The 16604-nt window shown below is 43.5% G+C and overlaps 1 protein-coding gene across 4 annotated transcripts in view; it reads right to left on the bottom strand.

Moving 5' to 3' along the window:
- The window catches only part of uba6 (ubiquitin like modifier activating enzyme 6), a 447925-nt gene that overhangs the window by 12241 nt on the left and 419080 nt on the right, over window positions 1-16604 (bottom strand). For 3 of the 4 annotated variants that reach the window (XM_072281896.1, XM_072281895.1, XM_072281897.1), the window contains one exon: window positions 6632-6719. In XM_072281896.1, the coding sequence (XP_072137997.1) occupies window positions 6632-6719 (88 nt within the window). Of the gene's footprint in view, window positions 1-6631; window positions 6720-7245; window positions 8053-16604 lie in introns of those variants that run through there. The other variant, XR_011889573.1, reaches the window with a different exon arrangement.

Raw genomic sequence — 16604 nt, 5'->3', positions numbered from 1 at the left:
AAACAATAACACAACATTGAATAAAATAAAGATGTAGATTGTGAGGTCAAGAGTCCATTTATCATATATAGGGATACTTTCTATCATTCAATAGTCCCTAGTTAGTACTCATGTAGGCACTTTAGTGCATGGACAACAGCAGGATAGAAGCTGTCCTGGGGTGGGTGGGATCTTTGATTATGCTGGCTGCTTTGTGGAGGGGTGGGGAAGCTGGTTTGCGTGATATGCTGAGCTGTGCCCGCAACTCCGCAATTTCTTGCGCTCATAGGCAAATCAGTTACCATATCAAGCTGTGTTGTGTCTGGACAGGATCCTTTCTATGGTCTGTAATTGGTAAAGATTGATTGTGATGTATCAACACTCTTTCACTTCCTGACCATGTAGAGGTATTGCTATTACATATGAATTTATAAGTAAAAGCCCACGTGATATAGCAAGGTTCTGTTTACCTGATATGGAGTGCAGATTTGTGCCACAAGAGACAAGAGACTGAGGATGATGCTGGAATATGGAGCAAACTTAAAATGCTGATGAAACTCAATGGGGCAAGCAGCACTTGTGGAGAAAGATGAAATCTGTTGGATTGCACAATAGGAACTGGGTCCAGAATACTTAGACAAAGTGAAGACTCAGGAAGCCATAAGCAAATATATGCTATTCATATCTTGGAAAGGGTAGTCCTGCTCAGCTAGGGTCATCACGTGATCTAATAGCCGAGAGAGAAGCATTCTAGCTGATTATGTATTTATCATTTCAGATTTCAAAAACAGACGGACTGTTACAGGGCAAGTGGAAAGTTGATACCATTTCCACACAGGAAGGGCATCAATCTCCCTGAACTTTGGCCTCTGTCTAGCTGCAATTGAAACGTTTACACATTTCATTCCCTGCAACCTCCCAGTCTGTACTGTAAAATGCAGTTCACTGCATCTGCTTTTGAAAGTGAAATGGATTAACCTGAAGCAACATTCCTTATGTAACAGTACACTGAAAGAAATCTAAGAAATGTTTTTTAGAGCACTCTCTCTGAAGAGAAACTAAAACTAAAGCTCCAAAATTTAGTGTTTTCCACTTTCTTGAAGACCATAAACATTTTGATCATGTTTAATACATTTCCTACTTCATACATTCTACATAATAAATGGTAAAAGAAAGCACAAGAACAAGTTGTAGCAAACCTTTATAAACCGTGTTTAGTTGTTACCTCCATTGTATCAGGATGTTCTTAATTTAGTGAGGGTGCAGTGAAGATTCACAAGGTTGTTGCTGGGATTTGGATGACTTGAGTTTTTGTGGAGAAATTTGACAGACTGGACTGTTTTCCCCACAGTAAAAGAGGCTTATAGAGGTATATAAGATCACAAGGGACATAGATAAGGTAAATAGCCAGCCTTTAACCAGGGCATGTTAGTCACAGTTTTAAGGTGAGAAAGATTTAAAAGGTACCTGAGGGCCAGGTTTTTCCACATAGATGGTGGTGGGCATATGGAACAGATGTAGATGTAGATCTAGAGCAGATGTACAGGCACGTAGAATTACAATATTTAAAAGACATTTGGACATGCATAGGGCCAAATGCAAGCAAATAGGACTAGCTCAGGTGGGCACTTTGGTCACCAATGGAAAAGTTGGACTGAAAGACCTGCTTTTAGGCATTTCAGGTATGCAGAGAAACTAAGAACAGTGATCCTAGTGAATCTATAGACCATTTCGAAATCATGAAGTATCACATTGGAGTGAAAGCTATTCTACTCTCTGTAGAGTCAGAACACAAGACCTGGATTAATATTTACAGTTTTGGCTGTCCTATTATAGAAAAGACATCATTAAACCAGAAGGAGTGCTTAAGATTTATGAGGATGTTGCCAGGACTCAAGGTTGAACAGGCCAAAATTCCCTGGAATTTAGAAGACTCATGGGGTTACCTTATAAAGGTCTATAAAATCATGAAGGCCGGAGAAAGGGAATAACAATTAGAAGGCATAGATTTAAAGGGGTGGGTCTTAAAAGGGACTTGACGGGCAATTTCTTCACACAGAATGTGGCACATATATGGGGAAACAGCTGCCAGAGGAAGTGTTTGAAGCAGATACAATAACATTTAAAAGGCATTTGGACAGGTATGTGGATAGGAAATATTGAGAGAGATATGGGCCAAACACAGGCAAATAGGACTGGTTTAGTTGAACACCTTGGTCAGCATAGATGAGTTGAGTGAAGGGTCCTGTTTCAGTGTGATTATTCCTGTGACACTAGGGTGACTAGAAAATATAACAATTGAGATGCAAAATGGTTACATTTCTAAATTTGGAGTCAGTCCTGTAACAAGAGAAAGGCAATGATTTACTGTTACCGCAATTTGGAAATACAATACCTGAAAGGATGGTGAAAGTGGATTTAGCAGCAAATTCTTAAGGGGAATTGGATTTGTATTAGAAAAAATTATACTGGATACTGGAGAAAAAGCAGGGAAGGTTGACCATTTGGATAGTTTGTTTTTAAAGAGCTATTGGGCGAAATAGCTAAGTAGCTCCCGTGCTCTTAGTTCAATGTTAATCACCAGTGGGGGATTCAGTTCATGGCTGATCTCTGACTTTCTAATCATGAAGCATTCCCAATATTATGTTTAATAGCTGTCATAAGAACAGAGGAAAGTAGTGCCATTGGGCCTCATGCTGCAGGCAGATCAAAACAGTTCATGAGTCATACAAAGTCGCAAATAGTGGGAGACTGGAGGATTGGGAAAACTTTAAAAGGCAACAAATAACAACTAAACAAGAAATAAGGAAAGGGAAGATAGAGTATGAAAGTAAATTAGCTCAAAATATAAAAACAAATAGAAGTTTATATATATATATAAAGCATAAGAGGATGGTTAAAGTCAACGTAGGTTCCTTGGAAGACGAGAAGAGGAAATTGATATTGGGTGATAAGGAAATGGCTGAGACATTGAACGACTATTTTGTGTCGGTCTTCACGGTGGAGGACACTTCTAGTATGCCAAAGAAGGATGTTGTGGACGAAATGGGAGGTGAGGACCTCGATAAAATCCCTGTCACTAAAGAGATAGTGATGAGCAAACTAGAGGGCCTGAAGGTAGATAAATCTCCTGGTCTTGACAGGATGCATCCCAGGGTGCTGAGGGAATTGGCGGAGGTTATAGTAGACATGTTGGTAATCATTTATCAAAACTCTCTAGACTCTGGGCAGGTCCTGGCGGATTGGAAGACAGCAATTATCATCCCACTTTTTACAAATGGATGTAGGCAAAAGACAGGCAACTTTAGGCCAGTTAGCTTAACATCTGTAGTCAGGAAAATGCTTGAAGCTGTCATTAAGGAAGAAATAGCAAAACATTTAGAAAGGAGTGGTTCCATTAAGCAGACGCAGCATGGATTCAGAAAGGGCAGGTCCTGTTTGACAAACTTACTGGAATTCTTTGAAGACATAATGAGTGCAGTGGATAGAGGGGAACAGGTGGATGTCGTATACTTGGATTTCCAGAAGATGTTCGATAAGGTGCCGCACAAGAGATTTATAAATAAGATACGGTGGCATGGAGTCAGAGGAAGTGTATTGGCATGGATAGTGAATTGGTTAACCAATAGAAGGCAGAGAGTTGGTATAAATGGGTGTTTCTCCAAGTTGGCAGTCAGTGGTGAGTGGGGTGCCACAGGGGTTGGTGCAGGGCCCGCAGCTGTTTACCATTTACACTGATGATTTGGAAGAGGGGACTGAGTGTAGCGTAGCAAAATTTGCTGATTGCATTAAACTGAGTGGAAAAGCAAATTGTACAGAGGATGTGGAGAGTCTGCAGAGGGATATACAAACCTCATTTCCAGAAAAGTTGGGATATTTTCCAAAATGCAATAAAAACAAAAGTCTGTGATATGTTAATTCACGTGAACCTTTATTTAACTGACAAAAGTACAAAGAAAAGATTTTCAATAGTTTTACTGATCAACTTAATTGTATTTTGTAAATATACACAAATTTAGAATTTGATGGCTGCAACACACTCAACAAAAGTTGGGACAGAGTTAAAATAAGATTGAAAAGTGCACAGGATATTCAAGTAACACCGGTTTGGAAGACTCCACATTAAGCAGGCTAATTGGTAGCAGGTGAGGTATCATGACTGGGTATAAAAGTAGCGTCCATCAAAGGCTCAGTCTTTGCAAGCAAGGATGGGTCGTGGTTCACCCCTTTGTGCCAAAATTCATGAGAGAATTGTTAGTCAGTTCAAAAGGAATATTTCTCAACGCAAGATTGCAGAGAATTTAGGTCTTTCAACATCTACAGTACATAATATTGTGAAAAGATTCAGAGAATTCAGAGACATCTCAGTGCGTAAACGGCAAGGTCGGAAACCACTGTTGAATGCACGTGATCTTCGAGCCCTCAGGCGGCACTGCCTAAGAAACCGTCATGCTACTGTGACAATTATAGCCACCTGGGCTCGGGAGTACATCGGAAAACCAGTGTCACTCAACACAGTCCATCGCTGCATTCAGAAATGCAACTTGAAACTGTATTACGCAAGGAGGAAGCCATACATCAACTCTATGAAGAAACGCCGGCGAGTTCTCTGGGCCTGAGCTCATCTCAGATGGACCGAAAGACTGTGGAACCGTGTGCTGTGGTCAGATGAGTCCACATTTCAGCTAGTCTTCAGAAAAAACGGGCGTCAAGTTCTCCATGCCAAAGATGAAAACGACCATCCAGATTGTTATCAGCGAAAGGTGCAAAAGCCAGCATCTGTGATGGTATGGGGGTGCATCAGTGCCCACGGCATGGGTGAGTTGCATGTATGTGAAGGTACCATTGACTCTGAGGTATATATTAGGATTTTAGAGATACATATGTTGCCATCAAGGCGACGTCTCTTCCCGGGACGTCCACGCTTATTTCAGCAGGACAATGCCAGACCACATTCTGCATGGGCTACAACAGCGTGGCTTTGTAGACACAGAGTGCGTATGCTTGACTAGCCTGCTGCCAGTCCAGATCTATCTCCTATTGAAAATCTATGGCGCATCATGAAGAGGAGGATCAGACAACGGAGGCCACGGACTGTTGAGGAGCTGAAGTCTTATATCAAGCAAGAATGGACAAAATTTCCAATTGCAAATCTACTACAATTAGTATCCTCAGTTCCAAAACGATCAAAAAGTGTTATTAAAAGGAAAGGTGATGTAACACAATGGTAAAAATGCCTCTGTCCCAACTTTTGTTGAGTGTGTTGCAGCCATCAAATTCTAAATTTGTGTATGTTTACAAAATACAATTAAGTTGGTCAGTAAAACTATTGAAAATCTTTTCTTTGTACTTTTGTCAGTTAAATAAAGGTTCACGTGAATTAACATATCACAGATTTTTGTTTTTATTGCATTTTGGAAAATATCCCAACTTTTCTGGAAATGGGGTTTGTAGATAGGTTAAGTGAGTGAGCCAAGGTCTGGCAGATGGAATACAATGTTGGTAAATGTGAGATCATCCACTTTGGAAGGAATAATAAAAGAGCAGATTATTATTTAAATGGTGAAAGTTTGCAGCATGCTGTTGTGCAGAGGGACTTAGGAGTGCTTGTTCATGAATCACAAAAAGTTGGCTTGCAGGTACAACAGGTTATTAAGAAGGCAAACGGAATGTTGGCCTTCATTACTAGAGGGATTGAATTCAAGAGCAGGGAGGTCATGCTGCAACTATACAGGGTACTGGTGAGGCCGCACCTGTAGTACTGTGTGCAGTTCTGGTCTCCATACTTGAGGAAGGATATACTGGCTTTGGAGGCAGTGCAGAAGAAGTTCACCAGGGTGATTTCAGGGATGAAGGGGTTAACCTATGAGGACAGATTGAGTTGCCTGGGGCTATACTCTCTGGAATTCAGAAGAATGAGAGGGGATCTCATAGAAACATACAAAATTTTGAAAGGGATAGATAACATAGGAGTAGGAAAGTTGTTTCCATTGGTAGGTGAGACTAGAACTAGGGGACATTGACTGAAGATTCAAGGGAGAAGATTTAGGACAGAGATGAGGAGAAACTGTTTTTCCCAGAGAGTGGTGAATCTGTGGAATTCTCTGCCCAGGGAAGCAGTTGAGGCTTCTTCACTAAATATATTTAAGATACAGTTAGATAGATTTTTACATAGTAGGGGAATTAAGGGTCATGGGGAAAAGGCAGGTAAATGGAGCTGAGTTTAAGGACAGATCAGCCATGATCTTATTGAATGGCAGGGCAGGCTCGATGAGCCGGATGGCCTACTCCTGCTCCTATTTCTGACGTTGTTGTGTTCTGACGTGTGGAATTCCGAGGAATGAACAGTTTGCTATCACATGTGATGTGACTTTAAACTGAACTCACAACATAATATGGAAGTTTACCAACAAATGAAGAAAAAGTTCTCACACAAAATACTGGAGGACCTCAGCAAGTCAGGCAGTACTTATGGAGGGGAATAAACAGTTGATGTATTGGGCTGAGACCCTTCAATATTCCCCTCCATAGATGCTGCCCAACTTGCTGTGTTCCTCCAGCATTGTGTACGTGTTGCTCAAGATATCTAGCATCTGCAACTTCCTCAAGATTTCCAGCATCTGCAAAATATTTGGTGTTTTAAGTTTCTTACTTTGACAGCATCTATGAAATTTAACAGTGTGAAGTCTTCTGTTCCATAAATTGTCCATCGATCCCAGATTGTAAATGAGATGTCATTCCTGTTCCAACAGAAAAAGATCAGGATAATTTTATTTAAGATGCATTTAGAAAGATCAACAAGCTTAAATATTGATTTAGGGCACCCAATAATTCTTTGAAATATTTCAAAGGACATGTTATTGTTACAGCAGACACACAATCTTTAGATGGAAATATACTAGGCCAATTCATGATGTATCAGATTCCTTGCCCATTATATCTGCACACCTACTCCATCTGGACACGGAGGCCTGGCTTCCGGGAGTTCAGTGGCTTGGCCTGAATAATGCCAAGGCTACAATCAAAGACTTATAAAAGGCTCTGCCTCAAAAATTGTGACAGATAGGAAATGTTCAAACAGAGCTTTGTTTGCTATGAAACCTGCAAAATATTTTGAACAGATTATGTATATTGTGCATTGAAACATTTAGAACATCTAAAATCAAAGTATCTAAAAATGTTTTATAAAATACAATTATTCACACATAATTATGATAAATAAAAACTAGTCTATAGGTCAGTAAGTGTATATAAAAAGTAACTTGCCTTCCCCTTGTTTTCTTTTTGGCTGGTTTAGAACCTCCATGATATGAATGCGGTGTTGGATCCTGAACCAGATCAAATTTGAGACTTCCACATTCAAGGAACCATTGCAGAATTATGGCCAATTAAGTGGCTAAGTGGTGGATCTGCCAGTCAAAACCCCTAGTAAAACTTTGCATGATCTGGGCCAATTAAAAGTTGTCAATTTCACAGTCAAAGTAAATTTATTATAAAAGCATATGCGTCACTACATACTACCTTGAGATTCATTTATAGAAAAGTAACAATGGAAGTTATGGAAAAAATCTACATGAAAATAAACACTGACAACCATTCTGCAAAGGAAGCCAAATAGACAAATAAAAATAGTGAGAACATGAGTTGTAGAGTCCTGAAAGTGAGTCAGTAGGTTGTGGAATCAGTTCAGAGTTGAGGTGAGTGAAGTTCTGGGTGACCTTTTAGAACAGAAGGAAGGAGGACTTTTTTTAGCCAGAGAGGACTGAGGCTGTGGAATGCTCTGCCACAGACTGTGGTGGAAGCCAAGTCCGCGGGAATATGTCAGGTAGAAGTTGATAGTTTCCTGATCGGTCAGGGCATCAAAGGATATGGAGAGAAGGCAGATGTATGGGGTTGAGTGGGATCTGGGATCAGCCATGATGGGATGGTGGGGCAGACTGGATGGGCTGAATGGCCTAATTCTACTCCTACGTCTTATGATCTTAAGTTATCCATGCTGGTTCAGGAGCCTGATGGTTGTAGAGTAATAGCTGTTCCTGAACCTGGTGGTGAAGGTCCTCAGACTCCTCCTGCCTGGTAAAAGTGAGAAGAGAGCAGTGCAGGAAGACAATTTAATATCTTGCATACATTTATTACCTCCCAGAGGACCTCAACCTTGTCATGGTTTGTTGGCTTGCATGCCTCAGTGACGTGGTGAGCTATGTTGGCTGGAGTCAGGGGTTTATGCTTTGGTTCTTGGTAGGATTTCCCATGCCAAGCAAGTCAAAGGGTAGAGGCCAAACTAAAAGTGGTTTTATGGTCCTCCAGGTTTGGGGATTCAGCTCAGGCCAACAACCCTGTCTGGTAAAACAAATTGTTACAGAAACAGTAATGAAGAATCCCTCTACATTTGAGTGGAACAGTATTTCCGAGCCTCCACCTGGGCCTTGCGTGACTAACAGAGTGAAAACCGAGAGGAAGCTACTGACATAATGCAGGAAGCCTTGAACACTGTCAAGAGATGGAGAACCTTTATTGCTGCCCGTAATGAAGGTTACCAGTGGTGTAATGGGCAGTAAGTAAGTATATAGTTATAAGAACTACATATCGTACCTCCTTTCAAACATATGCGTTCCTCCAACAGTAACAGTTTTACTCCCCCACATACAGGCACCACACCATCCATCAAACAGAATTAGGATACTCGGCCCATTAAGTCTGTTTGGCCATTCATCATAGCTGATTCATTACCCCTCTCAACCCCATTCTCTTGCCTCTACCTATAACTTTTGACACCATGATGAATCAAGAGCCTAGCAACCTCTGTCTTCAATGACTAGTCCTGCACAACCATCTGTGGCAAAGAATTCCACAGATTAGAGAAAATCTGCAAATGTTGGAAATCAAAGCAACACACACAAAATGCTGGAGGAACTCAGCAGGCCAGGCAGCATCTATGGAAAAGAGTACAGTTGATGTTTTGAGCTGAGACCCTTCAGCAGGACTGGAGAAAAAAAGATGAGGATTGGAGTTAGAAGGTGGGGGGAGGGCTGGAAGAAACACAAGCTGATAGGTGAAAAGGGGGAAGGAGCCCCAGAGGGAGATGATGGTCAGGCAAGGAGATAAAATGAGAGAAGGAAAAGGGAATGGGGAATGGTGAAAGGGGGAGGTGGGGCATTACTGAAAGTTTGAGAAATCGATGTTCATACCATCAAGTTGGAGACTACCCAGATGGAATATAAGTGTGATGAGGCCATAGATAGACATATTGGAATTGGAATGGGAATGGGAAGTGGATTAAAATGGGAGATCCCGCTTTTTCTGGCTTAGCAAAGCAGTCTCCAAATCTACATTGGGTCTCACCAATATACAAGAGGTCACACCGGGAGCACCGAACACAGTATATGACCCCAACAGACTCACAGGTGAAGTGTCGCCACATCTGGAAGGACTGTTTGGGGCCCTGAATGGTAGTAAGGGAAGAGGTGTAGGGGCAGGTGTAGAACTTGTTCCACTTTGCCAGGAGGGAAATCAGTGGGGAGGGACGAATGGACAAGGGAGTCACATAGGGAGTGATCCTTGTGGAAAGCAGAAAGTGAGGGGGTGGGGAGAGGAAGGAAGGAAGATGTGCTTGGTGGCGGGATCCTGTTGGAGATAGTGGCGGTTGTGGAGAATTACGTGCTGCACACGGAGGCTGGTGGGGTGCTGGGTGAGGACAAGGGAACCTTATCCCTGGTGGGGAGGTGGTGAGGGTATATGTGTGTGAAATGGAAGAGATGTGGTTGAGGGCAGCGTTGACGGTGGACGAAGGGAAGCACCTATCTTTGAAGGAGGAAGGCATCTCCTTCATTTTGGAATGAAAAGCCTCATCCAGAGACAGAGGAATTGCGAGAAGGGAATGGCATTTTTACAAGTAACAGGCCGGGAAGAGATATAGTCCAGGTAACTGTGAGAATCAGTGGGTTTATAAAAGATATCAGTAGATAGACTGTCTCCAGAGATAAAGACAGAGAGATCGAGAAAAGGGGAGGGAGGCGTTGGAAATGTAGCAGGTAAATTTGAGGACAGGGTGGAAGTTGGAGGCAAAGTGAGTACATCGAACATAGAACACAGAATAGTACAGCACAGTACAGGCCCTTCGACGCACAATGTTGTGCCGACCCTCAAACCCTGCCTCCCATATAATCCCCCACCTTAAATTCCTCCATATACCTGTCTAGTAGTCTCTTAAACTTCACTAGTGTATCTGCCTCCACCGCCGACTCGGGCAGTGCATTCCACGCACCAACCACTGAGTAAAAAACCTTCCTCTAATATCCCCCTTGAACTTCCTACCCCTTACCTTAAAGCCATGTCCTCTTGTATTAAGCAGCGGTGCCCTGGGGAAGAGGCGCTGGCTATCCACTCTTTCTATTCCTCTTATTATCTTGTACACCTCTATAATGTCTCCTCTCATCCTCCTTCTCTCCAAAGGGTAAAGCCCTAGCTCCCTTAATCTCTGATCATAATGCATACTTTCTAAACCAGGCAGCATCCTGGTAAATCTCCTCTGTACCCTTTCCAATGCTTCCACATCCTTCCTATAGTGAGGCAACCAGAACTGGACACAATACTCCAAGAACAACAGGAATTCTGCAGATGCCGTAAATTCAAGCAACACACATAAAAGTTGCTGGTGAACGTAGCAGGCCAGGCAGCATCTCCAGGAAGAGGTGCAGTCGACGTTTCAGGCCAAGACCCTTCATCAGGACTAACTGAAGGAAGAGTGAGTAAGGGATTTGAAAGTTGGAGGGGGAGGGGGAAATCCAAAATGATAGGAGAAGACAGGAGGGGGAGGGATGGAGCCAAGAGCTGGACAGGTGGTAGGCAAAAGGGATATGAGAGGATCATGGGACAGGAGGTACGGGAAGAAAGACAAGGGGGGGGGACCCAGAGGATGGGCAAGGGGTATATTCAGAGGGACAGAGGGAGAAAAAGGAGAGTGAGAGAAAGAATGTGTGTATAAAAATAAGTAACAGATGGGGTACGAGGGGGAGGTGGGGCATTAGCGGAAGTTAGAGAAGTCGATGTTCATGCCATCAGGTTGGAGGCTACCCAGACGGAATATAAGGTGTTGTTCCTCCAACCTGAGTGTGGCAATACTCCAAGAGTGGCCTAACCAGAGTTTTATAGAGCTGCATCATTACATCGCGACTCTTAAACTCTATCCCTCGACTTATGAAAGCTAACACCCCATAAGCTTTCTTAACTATCCTATCCACCTGTGAGGCAACTTTCAGGGATCTGTGGACATGTACCCCCAGATCCCTCCACTCCTCTACATCCTACCAAGTATCCTGCCATTTACTTTGTACTCTGCCTTGGAGTTTGTCCTTCCAAAGTGTACCACCTCACACTTCTCCGGGTTGAACTCCATCTGCCACTTCTCAGCCCACTTCTGCATCCTATCAATGTTTCTCTGCAATCTTTGACAATCCTCTACACTATCTACAACACCACCAACCTTTGTGTCGTCTGCAAACTTGCCAACCCACCCTTCTACCCCCACATCCAGGTCGTTAATAAAAATCACGAAAAGTAGAGGTCCCAGAACAGATCCTTGTGGGACACCACTAGTCACAATCCTCCAATCTGAATGTACTCCCTCCACCACGACCCTCTGCCTTCTGCAGGCAAGCCAATTCTGAATCCACCTGACCAAACTTCCCTGGATCCCATGCCTTCTGACTTTCTGAATAAGTCTACCATGTGGAACCTTGTCAAATGCCTTACTAAAATCCATATAGATCACATCCACTGCACTACCCTCATCTATATGCCTGGTCACCTCCTCAAAGAACTCTATCAGGCTTGTTAGACACGATCTGCCCTTCACAAAGCCATGCTGACTGTCCCTGATCAGACCATGATTCTCTAAATGCCTATAGATCCTATCTCTAAGAATCTTTTCCAACAGCTTTCCCACCACAGACGTAAGGCTCACTGGTCTATAATTACCCGGACTATCCCTACTACCTTTTTTAAACAAGGGAACAACATTTGCCTCCCTCCAATCCTCCGGTACCATTCCCGTGGACAACAAGGACATTAAGATCCTAGCCAGAGGCTCAGCAATTTCTTCCCTCGCCTCGTGGAGCAGCCTGGGGAATATTCCGTCAGGCCCCGGGAACTTAACCGTCCTAATGTATTTTAACAACTCCAACACCTCCTCTCCCTTAATATCAACATGCTCCAGAACATCAACCTCACTCATATTGTCCTCACCGTCATCAAGTTCCCTCTCATTGGTGAATACCGAAGAGAAGAGAAGTATTCATTGAGGACCTTGTTCACTTCCACGGCCTCCAGGCACATCTTCCCACTTTTATCTCTAATCGGTCCTACCTTCATTCCTGTTATCCTTTTTTTCTTCACATAATTGAAGAATGCCTTGGGGTTTTCCTTTACCCTACTCGCCAAGGCCTTCTCATGCTGCCTTCTTGCTCTTCTCAGCCCCTTCTTAAGCTCCTTTCTTGCTTCCCTATATTCCTCAATAGACCCATCTGATCCTTGCTTCCTAAACCTCATGTATGCTGCCTTCTTCCTCCTGACTAGATTTTCCACCTCACTTGTCACCCATGGTTCCTTCACCCTACCATTCTTTATCTTCCTCACCGGGACAAATTTATCCCTAACATCCTGCAAGAGATCTCTAACCATCATCCACATGTCCATAGTACACTTCCCTGTAAAAGCATCATCCCAATTCACACCCGCAAGTTCTAGCCTTATAGCCTCATAATTTGCCCTTCCCCAATTAAACATTTTCCTGTCCTCTCTGATTCTATCCTTTTCCATGATAATGCTAAAGGCCAGGGAGCGGTGTCACTGTCCCCCAGATGCTCACTCACTGGGAGATCTGTGACCTGACCCGGTTCATTACCTAGTACTAGATCTAGTATGGCATTCCCCCTAGTTGGCCTGTCCACATACTGTAAAGTCCACATACTAGTAAAGTCGTCAAGTTCCACAAGGGTACAGGAAGCATCCCCAATGCAGTTGTTGATGTAGACCATAACACAGAGGAGCATAATTAGGCTGTTCAGCCCATCAAGTCTGCTCTGCTAGTCCATCATGGCTGATCCTGAATCCCACTCAACCCCATACACCTGCCTTCTCACCATATCGTCTGATGCCCCGAATAAGACCATAAGACACAGGAGCAGAATGTAGTGTAGAAAAAGTGTGGGACGGCTATCAGTGTAGGCTTGGATCATAGGCTGTTCCACGTAACTGACCAACAGGCAGGCACAGCTGGGACCCATGCAAGTGCCCATTCCTACACCTTTTCTTTTAAGAAAGTAAGAGGAGCTAAAGGAGAAATTATTGAGAGTGAGGACAAGTTGTGCTAGATGGAGGAAAGTGGTGGTGGAAGGCAACTGGTTGGGTCTGGTGTCCAGAAAGAAACAGAGAGCTTTGAGGCCTTCCTGGTGGGGGGGGGGGGGGGGGAGGGGGTGGAGGTATATAGGGACTGAATATCCACAGTAAAAACAAGATGAATGGGGGCGAGAGAACTTGAAATCATTGAAGAGATCTCGTGTGTGTGAAGTGTCACGGATGTTGGTGGGAAGGGACTGAACTGGTGAGATAAAATAGAGTTGAGGTATGCAGATACGAGTTCAGTGGGGCGGGAACAAGCTGAAGCAGAGGGTCTACTTGGACAAGGGGATTTGTGTATCTTGGGTAGGAGGTAGAAATGGGTGGTGCAGGGTGAGGGAACTATGAGATCAGTGTCAATGGTGAATTCCACAGATTCGCCACCCTCTGGCAAAAGAAATGTTTCCTCATCTCTATTCAAAACAGACATCTCTCAATTCTGAGGCCGGGCCCTCTTCCATCAGAATTGGGAAGCTTTTAAAAACCAATGGAAGGCAAGTAAAAAGGTCATTAAGATTGTAAAGATGGAATATGAAAGTAAGCTAGGCAATAATACCAAAAGTTTCTTCAGATACATAAAAGTGTGAAAGATAGGTGAGAGTGGATATTGTGCCTCTGGAAAATGATGCTGCAAAGGTACTAATGTGGGACAAGGAAAAGGTGGACAAAATAAGTATTTTGCATTATTATTCACTGTGGAAGACATTAGCAGTATAGTGGAAATTCCAGGTACCAGGAGTCATGAAGTGTGTGAAGTTACCATTACTAGGGAGAAGGTTCTTGTGACACTGAAAGGTCTGAAGATGTCTCCTGGACCAGATGGTGTACACCTCAGGGTTCTGAAAGAGGTGGCTGAAGAGATTGCGAAGGTGTTAGAAATGATCCTTCAAAAACCACTAGGTTCCAGAAGAGTGGAAAATTGCAAAAGGCACTTCACTGTTCAAAAAGAGTGAGCGGCAGAAGAAAGAAAACTACAGGCCAGTTAGTTTGACCTCAGTGGTTGGGAAGATGTTGGAGTTGATTACTAGGGATGAGGTTTCAGGGTAATTGAAGACACATGATAAAAAGGCCATAGTCAGCATGATTTCATCAAGGGAAAATCTTGCCTGACAAATCTACATAGAACATAGAAATTTACAGCATATTAAAGGCCCTTCAGTCCACAGCATTGTGCCGACCATGTATCCTACTCTAGAGACTGCCTAGAATTACCATACCGCATAGCTCTCTATTTTCCTAAGCTCCATGTACGTTTGTACCTATCTAAGAGGCCTACTGAATCCAAATCTGTTGGAATTCTTTTAAGAAATAATAAGCAGGATAGACAAAGAAGAGTCGGTTGATGTTGTGTACTTCGATCTTTAGAAGGCCTTTGACAAAGTGCCACACATGAGTCTGCTTAACAAGCTATGAGCCCATGGTATTACAGGAAAGACTCTAGATTATCTTCTAAATGGAAGATTTACAGGATTCCATCAAAGTTAATTTGCAGGTTGAGTCCGCGATGAGGAAGGCAAATGTGATGTTAGCATTCATTTCAAGAGGACTAGAATATAAAAGGAAGCAAGTTACGTTCACACTTCATGAGGCCTCACTTGGAGCACTGTGAGCAGTTTTGGGCCCCTTATCTAAAAAAGGTTATGCTGAAACCAGAAAGGGTTCAAAGGAGGTTCACAAAAATGATTCAAGGATTGAATGACTTGACATACGAACAGTGTTTGATGTCTCTGGGCCTGTATTCACTTGAATTCAGAAGAATGAGGGGTAATCTCATTGACAAGCAACACACATAAAAGTTGCTGATGAACACTGCAGGCCAGGCAGCATCTCTACGAAGAGGTACAGTTGACGTTTTGGGCCAAGCCCCTACATCAGGACTAACTGAAGGAAGAGCTAGTAAGAGATTTGAAAGTGGGAGGGGGAGGGGGAGATACAAAATGATAGGAGAAGACAGGAGGGGGGAGGGATGGAGCCAAGAGCTGGACAGTTGATTGGCAAAAGGGATATGAGAGGATCATGGGACAGGAGGCCTAGGGAGAAAGAAAAGGGGGATGGGGGGGAAGCCCAGAGGATGGGCAAGGGGTATAGTGAGGGGAAGAGAGGGAGAAAAAGGACAGAGAGAAAAAGAATGTGTGTATATAAATAAATAAATAACGGATGGGGTATGAGGGAGAGGTGGGGCATTAGCGGAAGTTTGAGAAGTCAATATTCATGCCATCAGGTTGGAGGCTACCCAGGTGGAATATAAGGTGTTGTTCCTCCAACCTGAGTGTGGCTTCATCTTGTTTCGCTGAACAGCTACACTTTGTCGCCAGAGAAAGCAGGATCTCCCAGTGGCCACACATTTTAATTCCACGTCCCATTCCCATTCTGATATGTCTATCCACGGCCTCCTCTAATGTAAAGATGAAGCCACACTCAGGTTGGAGGAACAACACCTTATATTCCGTCTGGGACACAGTATATCACCCCAGCCGACTCACAGGTGAAGTGTCGCCTCACCTGGAAGGATTGTCTGGGCCTCTGAATGGTGGTGAGGGAGGAAGTGTAAGGGCATGTGTAGCACTTGTTCCACTTACAAGGATAAGTGCCAGGAGGGAGATTGGTGGGGAGGGATGGTGGGGACGAATGGGCAAGGGAGTCACGTAGGGAACAATACCTGCGGAAAGCGGGGGGGGGGGGGAGGGAACGATGTGCTTAGTGGTGGGATCCCGTTGGAGGCGGCGGAAGCTCCTTCCACCATGCTTCACCGTTGGGATGAGGTTTTGGCGTTGGTGTGCAGTGGCCTTTTCCCTCCAAACATAGTAATGTGCATTTCTACCAAAATGTTCAACTTTTGTCTCATCTGTCTACAGAACGTTGTCTGAGAAGCAATGTAGAATATCCAGGTGGTCTTCTACAAACTTGAGATGTGCAGCAATGGTTTTTTTTGGAGACCAATGGTTTCCTCTGTGGTGTCCTTCCATGAACACCATTCTTGTTCAGTGTTTTTCTTATAGTGGACAGATGAACAGAGACTTTAGCAAGTTCTAAAGATTTCTGAAGGTATTTTGCTGTTACCCTTGGGTTCTTTTTCACCTCCTTCAACATTGCACATTGTGCTCTTGGTGTGATCTTTGCAGGTTGCCCACTCCTAGGGAGAGTAGCAACAGTGCTGAGTTTCCTTCATTTGTAGACAATTTCTCTCACTGTGGACTGATGAACTTTCCTCATATTAACTGTTAATTGTG

The sequence above is a fragment of the Mobula birostris genome, chromosome 17, assembly GCF_030028105.1.
Source record: "Mobula birostris isolate sMobBir1 chromosome 17, sMobBir1.hap1, whole genome shotgun sequence".
In the NCBI taxonomy this organism is placed as follows: Eukaryota; Metazoa; Chordata; class Chondrichthyes; order Myliobatiformes; family Myliobatidae; genus Mobula; species Mobula birostris.
Note: the sequence above shows the minus strand (reverse complement) of the source record. Positions and strands in the feature narration are given on the sequence as shown.